We start from the raw sequence: 14,659 nt of genomic DNA, 5'->3' as shown, positions 1-14,659 counted from the left end.
CGCACTCAACACGCAGAGACCCAGGGAATGCAATCGACTGGAAATGCGCTTTTGAAATGTAACGCAGTGCCCATATAATGATCATGATATGCGGTCAATCAATAATGTCACACACTTCTCATCTATCACAAAGCTTGTGACTGCAGTTTCTGGGCCAGGTTTGTCTTGTTTCCCTCTGTATATTATGTTATAGTCTTAGGCCTACTGTTATTGTTCTAGACGGAACACAGGGAAATATTTGCTCGCGTATCTTCGCTTGTTCTAATTTGCGAGCGGTTGGTATTATTGTAGGTTCATATTCTTTGGCTGTTTTTCTCAGGCTGGAAACCTATCTGTTTGTTTTACTCTGGCCCCTGATGAAGTGTGGCTACATGCCACAGCCTCTCCGGCAGCCAAAAGTTAATCTCCCGTGAACTAGGTGGAACGCGATTGCACAGACGCAGATAATAATGCGCTTCACCTGCAGTCGTTCTGTTTTTACCTTCTTAAAACAGGCATCTCTCTTTCTCTTAATACGTAGTGTTTGGGTATTTATTTATGTAGCCTGTTTCTTTTCTGAAATGTGTTTTTACATGTTGTACGTATTCCCCCGTGGCCTACTCCGTGTCTCTCACTGCCGGTTGCGATTTTGAGTTGCGCTCCAGATCACTTCTGCTCGCTATAATGAAAGCGCAAAGCATAAAAACGCGCGGAACCGCCGTCTGCGCTGCGCCAGAAGCGATACCCCAATGGAAACACGATACACCACATTACTTCATAGTCCGCTAACAAATTACCCAGAGTAAAATGCATGCCAGGAACCTCGAGGCATATCCTACTAGCACATGGTGGTGATGAGAAGCTGATAAATCTGATTGCCGGTCTGGTGTAACGCTTTCCACATCAGTTAAACTTTGTCGTTCAAAAACCATTAAAAAAAAAAAAAAAATTGAAAAAAACATTCCAGGTACATTTATTTGATTTATATTATGCTTTTTTTTCATAATAATTGTTTTCTCTGTGGTTTTATTGTATCTACTATACTCCATTTTATGACAACTCTTTTGTAAATATGATATTATTTAATGCCAGTGTTCATTATTATTATTATTATTATTATTATTATTATTTATTATTATTATTATTATCTGTATTTATATATTCATAGTTTTTTTTTTTAGACTAATCTAGTGGTAAGTCTAATACTATACAGTATAGACTAGTCAGTAGTGCTCTGTTTGCTCCCTTGCTGCGCAGCGCGTAGTGCGTGGGAGGTTTTTCGTTTTTTTTTTTAAAGCGCTGTGCCTTTAAGAACTCGAAAGCTGTGTGCTGTCCCTTGAAACTTGGGAACTTCTGGAAAGTCAGTCTGCGCCGTGGATTGTGATGTTTCTGAAGGAAGTGACGGTATGAATGAAGGGGGGGGAAAAACAGTATCCTAAGGAGAAAAACAGAATCCGAGTATTAAAGGCACAGAGCGAGCCACGGAGACGGAGAGCGTTTGCAAAGCTGCTGGTGAATAGCATCGGTTTGCCGGAGAACACACACGAAACAGCATTGCTCAGCTTGTCTCAGACCGCAATCTCGGACACAAAGAAGAGACACTTTTTTTTTCTTCTACTTTGTTGTATCTGGAACTGTAGCATTGTTAGCCAAAAAAAAAACATGATACTTTTCTCGCATTGCAAGACAAGAATGGAAGGTTTGAAAGCAACCGGCAGTTCCTGTTATCAGCGGTTGTAAACTTTATTTGCGTTTTTATTTTATTTAACAAACGCAATTCTGCTTTGTTTTGAAGAAGTTTTGGAAAAGTTAAGGATCGCGCTTTTGCGCCCCTGTGTTTTCCCGTCCTCGGTTCGGTTCTGCGGTTTGTTCCGGTTGTTTTTTTTTTGTTTGTTTGTTTTTTTTGTGGTTGGGATGTTTGCGGTGTGGATCTTGCCTGGTTCAGAACGGATTTCCCGGGTTCTAGCGGCGCTCGTCCTCCTGTTTCTTGCTGGGCAGTGCTCGGAGTTAAAGGTGCGGGTCCGATTGTCAGATGGGCAAGTCACAGAGGAAAGTTTAGAAGCGGACAGCGAGAGAGACTCCATAAGTTTGGAGTTTAAACAAGGGGATGGTACCCTTATCACGTTCATCGCAGATATCAAACAGGTAAGAAGTCAAAACACATCCAGCGGTCCATTTTTGCCTATAGCTCATTAAGTCATCCCATAAGATATACCCATCTTCCTCACAATACACGTGTTGATTTAATGGGCATATATAGGCTAAACGTAGAGCATTTTCCAGACAACTTTTAGTTATTAGGTTAAAGTATTTGAATGTTCCACTAAGTGATGTGAAATATACATATAACCCATGTCACTACAGTGTAACTAGAAGGAAAATGATTAAGCATTTAATTTAACATACCGTACAGAAAAAAAAAAAAACAACTTAAAGAACATTTGTTTGCAGTATGTTTTATTTATGTATTTACGTATGTGTGTTTGTTTGTTTTTACATTTCAAATTAAGCAAACTGTGTTGTGACTTCCTCATCGCTGACCCGAGTAAACATTGCAGAGACAGTACATGAAAATCTGTCAGAAGGCAGCTGCACTGCAAGCAAGATTAATAAGTAATTTATACCGCAGCGACCTGGTTAGGAATTTGTCATCAGAAATTCCCGACCTAAACTAACTCGCTGACTATTGCAGATCTGCACATTTCGCAACCAGACGTGGGTTTAACATTTACCAAGTCCGTCCCGTTTTGAAATGAGTTCAACTTGCTTTACTGTTTCGCGAGGGACATTGTTTTTTGTAGGTCTCTGTTTTGTTTTCCCGAGAGTGACAGTGACGCTCTTCGGTTGTGGTACTGTGCAAGTTGAGTTTCCACAGTTAAGAGATGGCTTAGACTAGGGGTCACAGTGCCAAGCCACAAAATCACTTCAGACCATTGCGAAATCAGCCGCCGCGCTGCACCGGGTACCATGAGGTTAACACTGGCGAGGGTGGATAGTTGCAGCTTCTGAATTCCACCAATCGGCTTGGGTTAGCAGAACACTGTACCCGTTTGTAGACCTTTGAGAGAAGGACGGAGAGAGTAAGAGAGATAGACCACAAACCCCAGTTGATACTGTTAAAACACCTCCTGCCTCAACCAAAACTGTGTTACTGCAATGTGCCTGCCTCTCGCTAAGGGTACACCTGTTTCAAAACTATTTCATGATTACAACGCTTGGAGTAAGATGACTGGCACCAGTGAAAAGTTGGCACCTGTTAATCAGTTTGGGATACAAACTACTGTATAATCAGCACAGAAAAGCAATGGCCTCTTATTTGCTTGTTATTGGTTTATCAAACAATTTAAAAAAAAAAAAATAGTTAAAGCTTAGAAAATATAACAAAGTTCAATTCTACTAGAAACTAGTACTGGATTTACAAGACAATATAAACAGTTTACGAAAGCAGTACCACATGTTTATAACATTGCATTCATCTCTGGCTTGAAAAAGTTTTCATCCTAGTACTGTTAGGTTGTAACTCAGAATATCCAGTATTCAGTGTAAAATAAGTCTTCTTGTATGAAATACTTTCTGTTTATTGCCATGTGAACAATTAGGGGTGTGCCAAAACTCCCCAGAGCATGTATTTACCCCACAAGCAACACTGATGTGTGAACCTCAAATAACAATCGCAAGGAGACCCTTTCGCCCCTCCTGCGCTCAGCTCAAATCATTAACTTGCTAAACTTTCAGTTCTGGAATGTGCATTTCGTCCCCAAACCAAACACTGTGATTCCTGGCCTGATCTGGTATACATTTTACAGGCATGCTGCCAGACTGGGAGACCTGGGGCTTAGGAGGAATGTTTTAACTCTCAGCTATACAGCTTGAAAACATTGACATCAGTCCTAAGTCCTAGTATGAGGCACCAAACACCTGCCTATTGTCCACTCTTACTCTGAGTTCAGAGACACAAAGGTAATTTTTGGCTGGCAATTCTTGCGCTGTCACAGCATGTTTTGGTGTCAGACAGTGGCCCAGAGGAAAGGGGTGGTCTGTGGAACAAAACCATTCAATTTTGAAGCATTTATTTAATTGACCGATGTTATTGCACAAGTTTAAACAACAATGCAGGCGGTTTGAAATGAGATACTATAAAAGTTTTCTTTGTGGACTCTACGGTCTTTTCTCCTCCGAGCTGTTGGAAGCTAGCCATCTCTCCTACTATGACGTCATTCAAACGCCCATACAGTCACCTACCCTAGACCCCAACTGAATTCCATTTATAAACCCACTGTGGAAGAATGACCATTTTCATCTGCTCCTTAAAATGCAGTTTTGTTGAACTCAAGTTCTTCAAGCTCAGCAGAACCCCCCCAGACGTTGGTGGCTTACTTTTGAGCCCATGCCATTTTGTCCTCCTTGCTATCAGACTTCAGGGTCTGTTTCTCATGAAAAGTGAAACATTGGATTCATCAGCTTCTCTTGAAGAGGTCAGCGTTAGCTAGTATCATCATAAGAGGTGGCTTTGTACCTGCAGGCAGCGTTAGGGTTATTTTGTGACTTGATTGCCACAGCTTTGACCTGCTGCCTTTGTCTTGTCTCCTTCAACCTTGCACTTTTATCCGCATCTCTACTGAGGTCACACTTTTTAAGTGTTTGTAACCTGGCTCAGGTTTCTAAAGTTAAGAAACTGCGTCTTTAGTGCAAGTTTAAAAACCCTGATTGCAGTTCACTTCCAAAGCGTTACTGAGTTACTTTATCGTACGATGTGTGGTGTACAATTGCAGAACCGAAAGGCTGATCTCGTATCGCAGTTATACCACTTTGGCTGAGTCTTTACTTTCCACAGCCCTTTCTAATCAAGTTATTGTTTAGGTCTGGGGGGGGGGGGGGGTTGCTGAAAAATTCTGCAGTGATCTGCTGTTTCCACAAACTGAGCCAGGATGAAAGGACCTGGTCTCTGTCGTTCGTTCTCGTTCATTTGTTTTTTTAACATCTTCTCCCTGAGTCATGCATAAATTCATTTGTCAGTTGCATGCTGACTGATTTCCCCTTGCAGACCAAGGGAAGGAAATAATCTTTACATATTGCTGACTGTGAATAACTTCCTTCACAACTTGTCAATATTGTCAAGTATCCAGGGATGGAAATAAGACTCCCAATACATTGCAGTTTCCCCCGTTCCTGGTTTTATTATGAGCTTGATTAGCCACAGTGTACTGGTAACAAGCTCAGGTGTGTTCTATTAAACTCGCCTCAAAACCAGGAATGGATCAAACTGAACTGTGTTGTCACTACTAACCCTGTCCTTGGAGCTCACTTTTGGCTCTTTCAGTCCGTTCCAGCCCAGGATATTGTTGCAACCAAAGAGAGACCTCTTTGGAAGCAAGCTGTTGTCTTCTGAATTCAGTAAATTAGGACATGGCTGGGACGAGGTTTGGACTGATTGGAAAGAGCTGCAGCTTGTAACTAAGAACCAAGGCTTTCAGAAGGGTTGAAATTGGGTTTCCCTGCATCTTAGTACCATTGCCAAGGGAGGCACGGTATGCTTACAGCTTGACCTTTGAGTTTGAAGAACTCGCAAGATACCAAGAAGAAGCACTAACTTCATCTCTAGCGTTGTCTTTGAAATGTACTGCATATTCCAGATTGAAGTATGCAAGACAGCCGTCTTCAACAGATGAAAAGGAATAACATTGACTTTGCTCTTAAGGTAATGGGTTTTTAAATGCTTGGTTAGAAATCCTTTAATCCAGTTAATTAAAAAATCAATCAACAGCGTCCCAATCAATTTCACCTGAAAGGGCGCTGTTTTGTCTTAACCTTTGTGTGTATGTGTTTGCTAATTTTCTTAATTTAGAGTTATCTAAAGTTGGAGAATGGAACACAGAGCCGGAGCTGAATCCAGCCTGTTTGTAATTCAAGGTGATCAGGGACCGTGGATTGGGTATTCGTGTCGGTTCTGCTGATGTAATTCCATTGGTTGCTCGCCTTTGAAACGGCAAGGACCTGCATGGAAATCTAAAACACATGTACTCCCAGCAGGGCTGGAAGCTGTCGTGGTCTAGCTCTGATTACAGATTTCATTTGTTCTGCAGAGCGCCGCTCAAAAGCATTTGTGGTCAGGAAGCTTGCTACACACACAACTGCCAGTTCTGTGCTGCACCAAGGACTGAATAATTGAGGTTGTAAGGTTGAGAAAGAAAAAGGGAAAAAAAAAGCAATTTGCAGTTGCCTAAGTCTTGAGTTAATGTGGTTAGTTAAAAGTAGGTCAGCGCTGCATGCAAAATATTTCATGTTGAATAGCCACTGATAAACCTGAACTGAAACACACATATTTAAAATGTTTAAACCGCAAGCAGGAAACTATCAACTTAACTGGAAACTGAAAGCCGTCATTTCATGTAAGTTTGCATGCTTCTTTGTTTAAACATATGTCTGCCTTATTCCAGGGTAGTACACATATGCATTCAAATACATGAATAATGAACTAAAGACAACAGTTATAGGCTAGGCTTAATATCACTTGGAATCTGGTAAGAGATTTGATTTGCTGGTCAGAAAGTAGCTAGCGGGGTTTCCGGCAGTAGCTGATACTGATGCGGACGTGAGAGTGTTCCTGAGGGCTCCCAAAAAATGAGAGGAGAAAATCCTCGAGTCCCGAGCAGGTCCTTCAAGTGCGCATTGTGCCTGTGTGCACAGCTGTTCTGCAGCCCTGGCGTGTATATCTGCATGATGTTTGTATCTTTCTTCCTCCCACGATTCCGATCGTCTTCATGTGGGATGCATACTTATTTAATCTTAATTGCAATTCAACAGCTGAGCTGTGTCCTCTGCCGTGTTTCTTACTGATGTAAATACGTCCTGTAGAGGGCAGAGTGTTGCAGGGGGGGACTGATTAATGGTTACACTCTGGTGTAGCAGATGTACAGTATTCTGCAGGTAGACGTGATCCTGAGAGCTCTAGGGATGCCACAGGGGTTTCAGACAGTTCAAAGTTATAAAAAGTCACCAGGATGTGTTGACTGAAACAGAAAATGAAGTGAATCTAAACAAGCACACATCAGTTCGGATAACCCTGCTGCTTCACACCCGTTTGGTACTGTAGCAAGACTGTGTTCAGCACTGTGCAGGGAAATGTTTTTGCAATGGAAAGTTGTATCTGGAATATAGTTTTAATAGGCGGATAAGCAGACTTTTATCATGTTCCAGTGAAATTTACTGAAGGATTCACTGTTCTGAGTAAATCATTCATTCTGGCTTTTCCTCATTCGGTGCCAGGCCCTGCAGTACACTGTGAAACACCCCTTGCTCCGTATCTGCTTGAAGGAGCGCCAGATAGCATTTAAAATGAGACGTAAATCGCTGCTGAGAAAGACCTGGCAATAGCCTTGTTGGTGGTTTGTATATGTTTCAGTTGTTAATTATGTTTTTGTATTAAGTGGCTAATTTATTGGTGCCTAGTTTCTTCATGTATTACCTGTCTACAGAAGAACACCTTGTTCTAAATTCCCATGGAAGTCAAGGCAATCTGCAAGGTCAGCATTTCGCTTAATTAATTTGCCAAGGGCTTCAGCAGAGGCGAAATGCATGTGGGGACAGATCTGCACTCCGATGAATGAATATAGACCGGGCTTGGCAGATGCAGCAGTGGGGTTTCAAACAGTTGATCGGGTGTTTGCGCAGGGATGGGAATTGCGGTGCAACTGTCTGTAGTTTCGCTACTGTGCTAATCGATCTCCCACACCAGTTGTACGCAGCGTTGGCACTGGCTGCCCTGCGCTCTGCCTGATGAGCTGGCCATGCCCGGCTGCTCGTAAATCTGCCAGAACCTGCTCTGCATCTCGTTCTGTCGCTCACACACTCCAGTCTCTGTGATGTGAATTCATTGAAGAACAAACTCTGGTATCCAAGACTCATGGGTGGAACGCTACGCTAAGGGTGATCATACTTGACCACTGGTTAGGGACTGTTTAGTTAAAAGGCAAATGCTAAATGAGATAGTCAAACAATTTAGCAATTTGCTAAATTATACAAGAAGCAGGTGCGTTCTGTGTTGTCCTTTTGGTCCCACATGACGGTACATGCCTTGGTCCTGAATTGCAGCATGTAAAGGAAGCATCATGATTCATTGGCGCACAGTGGATCGCTGCATCTTAATCCTGCTTTTTTGAGCTGTATTGTTTTCACTGTTCAGGGGAGTGGGTTAATGGTATCTCTGGCTGCTCTGCAGTGAAATGCCTTCAGAGACTTTTCAAAAGGGGAATTATAAATGAGGAGAAGTGGAGCGAGCCAAGTGCAAAGTGTAGGACAGAGCTGTCGGTTCATGTTGTGCATTGCTGGATCTCAGACTGTGTGGCTCTCCAGTGAGAGGTGGGCTGGTTACTCAGCAGTTTGCCACAGCCACTCCCTTATCCTGTTAGTTCAATAGCTGACTCACACTTGAAGTTCCCAGAACTCAGTTAGCAGGGACAAGTAAAGGTAGCATGATTGTTGGAAAAGAGCCCTCCTTCACCACACCTTCCTGCTCTTGAGTCAGGATCCTTATCATTAATCACAAAACCTGGGGATATTATTGGGAAATAGAGACACTCACTGTAGCTCTTGTGAATCTCACTTGCAGGTCACACTGACCTGAGGCTTTCACTTCACTCCTTCAAGCACACCTAAAAAGGAAAGTTTTGTGCAGAAACCAGCATTGCTCACATGTGCTGAAAATCTACTTTTTAACAAACCAAACACAATGGCCAGTCTGTATGATCAAATTGATGAGGACAATAGCAGATGGTTGGTTTCTGGGATGGGAATAAGACTCCCGTTACATAGCAGTTTGGTCCATTCCTGGTTTTAAAACAAGCTTAATAAGACACACCTGAGCTTGTTACCTATACACTGTGGCTAATCAAGCTCGTTTTAAAACCTGGAATGGATCAAACTGCTATGCAATAGGAGTCCTATTTCCATCCCTGTGTTTACATGACTTTGCCTCAGGAATACATAAATAAAAGAAGACACCTATATCCTTACAGAGGCTCTCCAAGAGTATCGAGTAACAAATCAAACACACATACAGTGGCACAGTACAAAAAGCTCTTTTTAAGCTGCTGGAAGGACAGAGAGCCATAATTAAAAGGCATTTCTAGGGTTACAAAGCTAGTGACTCCGCCCAGTTGCCCATGCTGCTGCTTACTGTAGATCCAGTGTAGAATCATTTCCTCTTTGCCTGTTTAGCAGTAGAGGAGAAGGAGGAGGAGGGAGAGGGAGAGTTGGTGGTTTTGTAATTTGAAATCCTTCAACCGTGAATGATCCTGTGACATCACTCCAATCGGGGGCGGCGTTTCATGCTACATTTCCCATGGTTTCCATTCATGCAGGTTTGAGCTGCTTACTTTATCTGCAAATATGTGTAACAAAAACACCCAGATAACTGCCGGAAGAGCTGCTGTGGGCACTTGAAACCGATCCAGCATTCCTTTAAAATGAAACTCCCCTTAATGCACATTAGCCCCGGTGTTTTGAGATCCAGTGCAATAGCAAATCACCCGACACTTCAGCTGCTGTGTTAGTCACACAGGGGAGCACGAACAGTGCAGGTTCTGTAGTTATAGGATGTGCTTATCACAAGATAGTAATGGCTGAAGTGTAATTATGTTAAGAAGGAAAATGCAACACATGTGCTGTTCCTACGTTGTCTCGCATCAAGATGGGTTCAAACGAATCCAGTTGAAGCAGTTCAAGTTAATCCTTTTGTATTTTGACGTTCCTGTTTTAAGCTTGTTTTTGCCCCTGCTTCCTGTTTAAAAGGTGTCTCTCCGCCTCTCCTTTCATCACAGGCTCATTAGAAGTAATTACAGTGATATTCTTATTGGATTACGCAGCTCGAGGAGATGCTTTGCTGGGGAGCGCAGTAGCTGGGAAACCTGTCTGCAGGTTGGGACGCTCCCATTCCTTTCACTGGCTCCACTCCTAACTCTCATTAGCTGAAACACAGGTCCTCACATTTTAAAGTCTGAGTGAACAGGCACGCTGTTTTCTTGTACACTCCACAGTGTTTCGTCTTTGTTTTAGACACAATCGCCGTTTGTTTTTTTTTTTGTTTGTTTTGTTTGGTTTGTTTGCATGACCTGGTTGAATAACCAACTGGGACTTTGCACCACCCAATAAGTTTCCCAGGGCCCCGCCATTCCTCTTTGGAGAAACTGGGATATTTGCGTTCAGAAAGCGCAGTTAAGACCTGTGGGGCTGGCACGTTCAATGTAGTGAAAGAGAGAGCAGGGATAGAGACGCCCAGTAAACCCACTCATAATTTCTACAATGCACTGTAATTGAAGGGGCCCATGCTAGAGCAGGCTACAGTGTTTGAGCAAATTCTGTTCAACTGATTCATAAAACTTGAACTCCTGAGTTAAATATCTGACTACCTGCCACCCTGGCTTGACTCTGTGGCTATCTATCTGTCTGTCTGCCTGCCTGTCTATCCGTCTGTCTGCCTGTCTCACTCGCTTGCTTGTTACTCGCTTGCTTGCTTGCTCCTGGCTGACTGTGTGGCTATCTATATCTCTCTCTCTCTCTCTCTCTCTCGCTCGCTCCTGGCTGACTCTTTCCAGCCTGCGGAAGGATGTTGTTCAGTCAAAGAGGAAGTAGTTGGCACGGCTTTCACACCATTAACTGTGTTATAAGAGCAGCAAAGGCAGTCTGCGGTTTTTCTGTGTGCTAGCCGTGGAAATGAGACCTGCTGAATATCTCTCCCTCTCTCTGCTGCCGTTTAATAGGACTTGTTTTTAAAAATAAAAGGAGGGATTTGCCTCCACAGAAGAGTAATCTTCACCAGTTATTCCAGCAGGGTTGGGCTCCTGAAGGACAGAATTGGAGTTGACCCCACCCCTGTTTACGTGGGTGCAGATACAGTGTTGTATTGTGAAGGTAGGACAGCACTGTGCAGGCAGTCAGTCAGTGGGAAACCATACCTCGTTCCTGCAACTCTCTGAGAAGATACAACCTGTCAGCCCGCTGCTTCCCTTCCTGCTTACTCTGTCACTAGACTGCTTTCCCTGTTGTTGTAGAGTGCTTTGGGATTACCTATTTCCCTTTCATCTTGGCGGGAAGGGAGTGGAGTGCCAGGCTTATCCCCTCTCAGCTGTACCTTCTCCTGTTGTTATCTGAGTCTAGTGTTACTTTGTCCGCTTCATTCTGACGGAGCCCCTTACCAGAGTGTGAAGCCCAGTCTCACAGGGATACAACAGCAACAGAAATGTCAGTCACAACACTGCTTTTGAAGTTTTCTTGTTGAGCTTAAACTCATTTTAAAAGAAGTTGGTCAAATAGTTCTTACACACAGGAGCAATTCAAATCGGATGATTGTTGCCAAGGGGCACGCATTTATCTTGTTGTTGGAGCTTTCTTATCTCCCAACTGTAAGCTGTGATAAATTGTTCATTGGAGCTTTCTTATCTCCCAACTGTAAGCTGTGATAAATTGTTCATTGGAGCTTTTTTATCTCCCTGTTGTATGCTGTAATAAAACACACCCTGGCCAGATGCTGTATGAAACACATAAAGCATGTCGGTGAGACTGGAACACTGATGTGCTAACAGCTGCTTGGCGGGTACATTCTCTTGTGTGCCCCACACCGGAGGTAAAAGTGCAGCCCTTCACCTAGGAAGACTGGGCAGAGACTTGGCTCCCACCCCCCCAGAGAGGGTCTGCCAGGCATGGCCGGCCCTTCTAGGAGATCTGGAAGGTTTATGGCTCCCTCACCTGGAGGGACGAACCTCCCTGGAAACGACTGCCTTCGTTACTTTTTAGATCTTTTTTTTTTTTTCTTCTTTTGGAGGTTTATAAATGTTTTAAAGCTCTGTTCACTGGAAAATAATAAAAAGCATTGTGAATTGCCACTTTTACTTGTGCCTAATTATTTAACAGCAGTGGCTGTTCTGTTATTGCCTCCCTACCAGTGCAGTTATGTAGCAGTTCCTTAGTTTCCCTGTGAAGGGTAAACGGCTCTGGCTTCATGTAGTAGTTCAAAGAGTCTGCGGCGATGGCAGAAGCAGGCTGGTCCATGCTCCAGGAAGACTTGCTGGAGATCACTCCATTAAAGGCAAAAGAATGATAACTTCTGCGTTGCAATGTGTGTGAGAGAGAGAGAGAGAGAGAGAGAGAGAGATGCAAAGTAAGCCAGAAGCAATCCTAGGAAAGACCTGACCACTTAGACCAAGCTCTGCACTTAGCAATGTCATTCCACCGGAACGAATGCAAGATGTTTTTAAAGTGAAGTGCAGTAACAATAATATTTGCACAGATTGACTCCTGTAGTCTTGGCGTTCTTCAGTGCTAGCGCTTTGGACGCTGCAGAGTTGCTCCTCAGTTGCTGACCCCGTATGTCTTGTGCAGGGTGTGAAGGTGTTCCGCTCGCTGATCCTGGGCGAGCTGGAGAGGGGGCAGAGCCAGTACCAGGCGCTGTGCTTCATCACCAGGCTCGACCACAGCGAGATCATCCCCAGCGAGTCCATGGCCAAGCTGAGACAGGTGAGGGTTACCTAGCAAGGCTCCTGCCCCCGGCCCTAGCGTACAGAGCTACAGAGGTGGTGACGCAGGGTTTGCTGTGTTGGTTTATTTCAGAAAAACCCGCGTGCGATCCGGACTGCGGAGGAGCAGAGGGGGGTGGAGCAGCTGACGATGAACGTGGCGGTGAACTTCAGCAAGGCATCGCAGCTCAGCGGACACATCCACAACGTCTGTGCGGAGGCACAGGAGGCCGTCTACACACGAGAGGCTGACGTCAAGTACTGGCTGGAGAGAGGTAGGGCACGGGGAGGAGGGGGTGGGCAGAGAACAGGATCAACAATCTCTCTATTCAAATCCGTAACAAACAACATGTGGCATTATCATTTTGACTGTTCAAGTTACATGCCTACTTTCTGGCGCTCCTTGGCTTTTTATAATACCACTGTGAAAGAAACCACCACCACTGCCACCTTATCTACCTAAACGCTTCCTGTGCATGTTCCTCTGCAGGTGTGGACGGCTCCATGTTCGAGATCCTTCCCCAGGCTGTCGACTTCCCTGAGCTGCAGGGCTGCCAGTCCAGCACAGACCTGTGGAGGCCCTGCACCTGCAGCTACAGCCTGAAGCTTGAGTGGTACCCCTGCCTGCTGAAGTACTGCCGCAGCCGGGACGCCACCGGTAAGATGACCCCCTACAAGTGTGGCATCAAGAGCTGCCGTAAAGGATACCAGTTTGACTATTACGTGCCGCAGAAACTGCTCTGCCTTTGGGACGAGGAGACCTAGCTTCCACCCTCGTCATGAAGCACTGTGGATTCTTTTGTTCTCATTAAATTATTAAGTGTATTTTTATTTATATATATATATACACATTGGAGCTGTGATGTTGAAATCCAAGTAGTTGTGCAGCAGCCAGTCTTAACCAGCTGCAGGAGTCTGCATTGGCGTGTACCTCCCCAAGTTGCTTCGCTCAGTGCACAACCTCAGTGCTGGAGCAGCCGTATTCACTGATCCCTAACGCTCTGAGGTCCTGCACACCTTGGTCCAGTTTGCTGGCTTTGTTCACATTGACTGCACTTGTAATGTAATATACCTGCCTGGATACCTGCGCGGAGTTGGAGAGGAGTCCACAAGCCCTGGAGGTTTCTCCTCGGATCCTGTACAATACAGAGGCTGTCTGCTCTTGACATTGAAGGGCAGTGGTGGAGTGCTTTGGACTGTGCAGGTTTGTGCAGTCTGACCACATCGCAAATGGAAACTCAGGACAGACTCTTGCATAGTTACAGTTGCTTTAAAGGACCTCTAACATGCAGGTTATTGTCAGTTGCAGACTAACATGTTACACAGAAGGTAGGATGGGTGAGCATCTTTTTACAGCCTTACGTCAAAAACTAATTTGAACCCCACGGCCAGTAACGCTAACACCGCGCTCTAATTGAGATATTCGGGGGATCACAAAAGATCCGGCTGGAGGATTAAGTTCTCCACAGTACCAGTGATCCGAGGTTTAACCAGTCTGTCTACGTGTCGGATACAGTGGCCAGCTTACGCTGTGTGTTCGTTTCGATGACTCACTTTACTGGGGTGCAGTCATGCGCGGCAGTCCTGTCTACTACCAAGTCCAGCAGTGACAGCGGGAAGGCAAATTATTATTTTTGGTACATGAAACATTTCAGGAATACCTGAATCCTCCAAACGTCCGCACACATCGTGCAGGCTCTGTGATGAAGTCAGCGCTCGTTTGTTTTATGACGACACCACAAGTGAAGTGAAGCAAACCACTTCAAAGAACCGTGGCAGGTGCACCAGTGGAAGAGGTGCTGCTGGCCAGGCTGGAGAACCCCCTGGCTGCTTTCTTCCTTGTACGTGGGGTGGTTTGCAAGAGAAGAATACAAGACAAAATGTTTCTGCTTCTGTAATGTCAGTTTTTAATATGCTGTATATATATATATTAATAACTACAAAAGCCAAAAAGCAGTCTTCTCTGTATAAAACACTAAAAAAGCTGCCATTTTATGTTTTGAAGTGCCTTAACTTGAGCTGTAAAGCCTTGATTACTACATTGAGTCACAGACAGAATTATTTTTGTATTAAAATGTTGTGTTGCGGGGAGGGGGAGTTTATTTCAGAAAAAAAAATGAAGTAATTTGTAAAATATATATATAATTTATAATCCAAATAAAAAAAAAGGC

General features: G+C 44.2%; 1 protein-coding gene across 1 annotated transcript; it reads left to right on the top strand.

Moving 5' to 3' along the window:
• The first annotated feature begins 1,321 nt into the window (after window positions 1-1,321).
• Window positions 1,322-14,622, top strand: oafb (OAF homolog b (Drosophila)). Its single transcript, XM_041242407.1, has 4 exons — window positions 1,322-2,124; window positions 12,355-12,489; window positions 12,583-12,763; window positions 12,979-14,622. Exons 1-4 carry the CDS (start codon window positions 1,894-1,896, stop codon window positions 13,251-13,253), a joined length of 822 nt encoding a protein of 273 aa, XP_041098341.1. The 5' UTR covers window positions 1,322-1,893; the 3' UTR covers window positions 13,254-14,622.
• The last annotated feature ends 37 nt before the right edge of the window (window positions 14,623-14,659 follow it).

This window comes from Polyodon spathula, unplaced genomic scaffold, assembly GCF_017654505.1.
Source record: "Polyodon spathula isolate WHYD16114869_AA unplaced genomic scaffold, ASM1765450v1 scaffolds_1285, whole genome shotgun sequence".
Taxonomy (NCBI): domain Eukaryota; kingdom Metazoa; phylum Chordata; class Actinopteri; order Acipenseriformes; family Polyodontidae; genus Polyodon; species Polyodon spathula.
This window is presented reverse-complemented; position numbering and strand designations above follow the sequence as displayed.

Excerpts from the sequence above, each read along its gene's own strand:
- oafb (XM_041242407.1), top strand. The coding sequence starts at position 1,894 with ATGTTTGCGGTGTGGATCTTGCCTGGTTCAGAACGGATTTCCCGGGTT. Across the intron at positions 2,125-12,354 it reads TCATCGCAGATATCAAACAG|GGTGTGAAGGTGTTCCGCTC; the intron begins GTAAGAAGTCAA and ends TGTCTTGTGCAG. Across the intron at positions 12,490-12,582 it reads CCATGGCCAAGCTGAGACAG|AAAAACCCGCGTGCGATCCG; the intron begins GTGAGGGTTACC and ends GGTTTATTTCAG.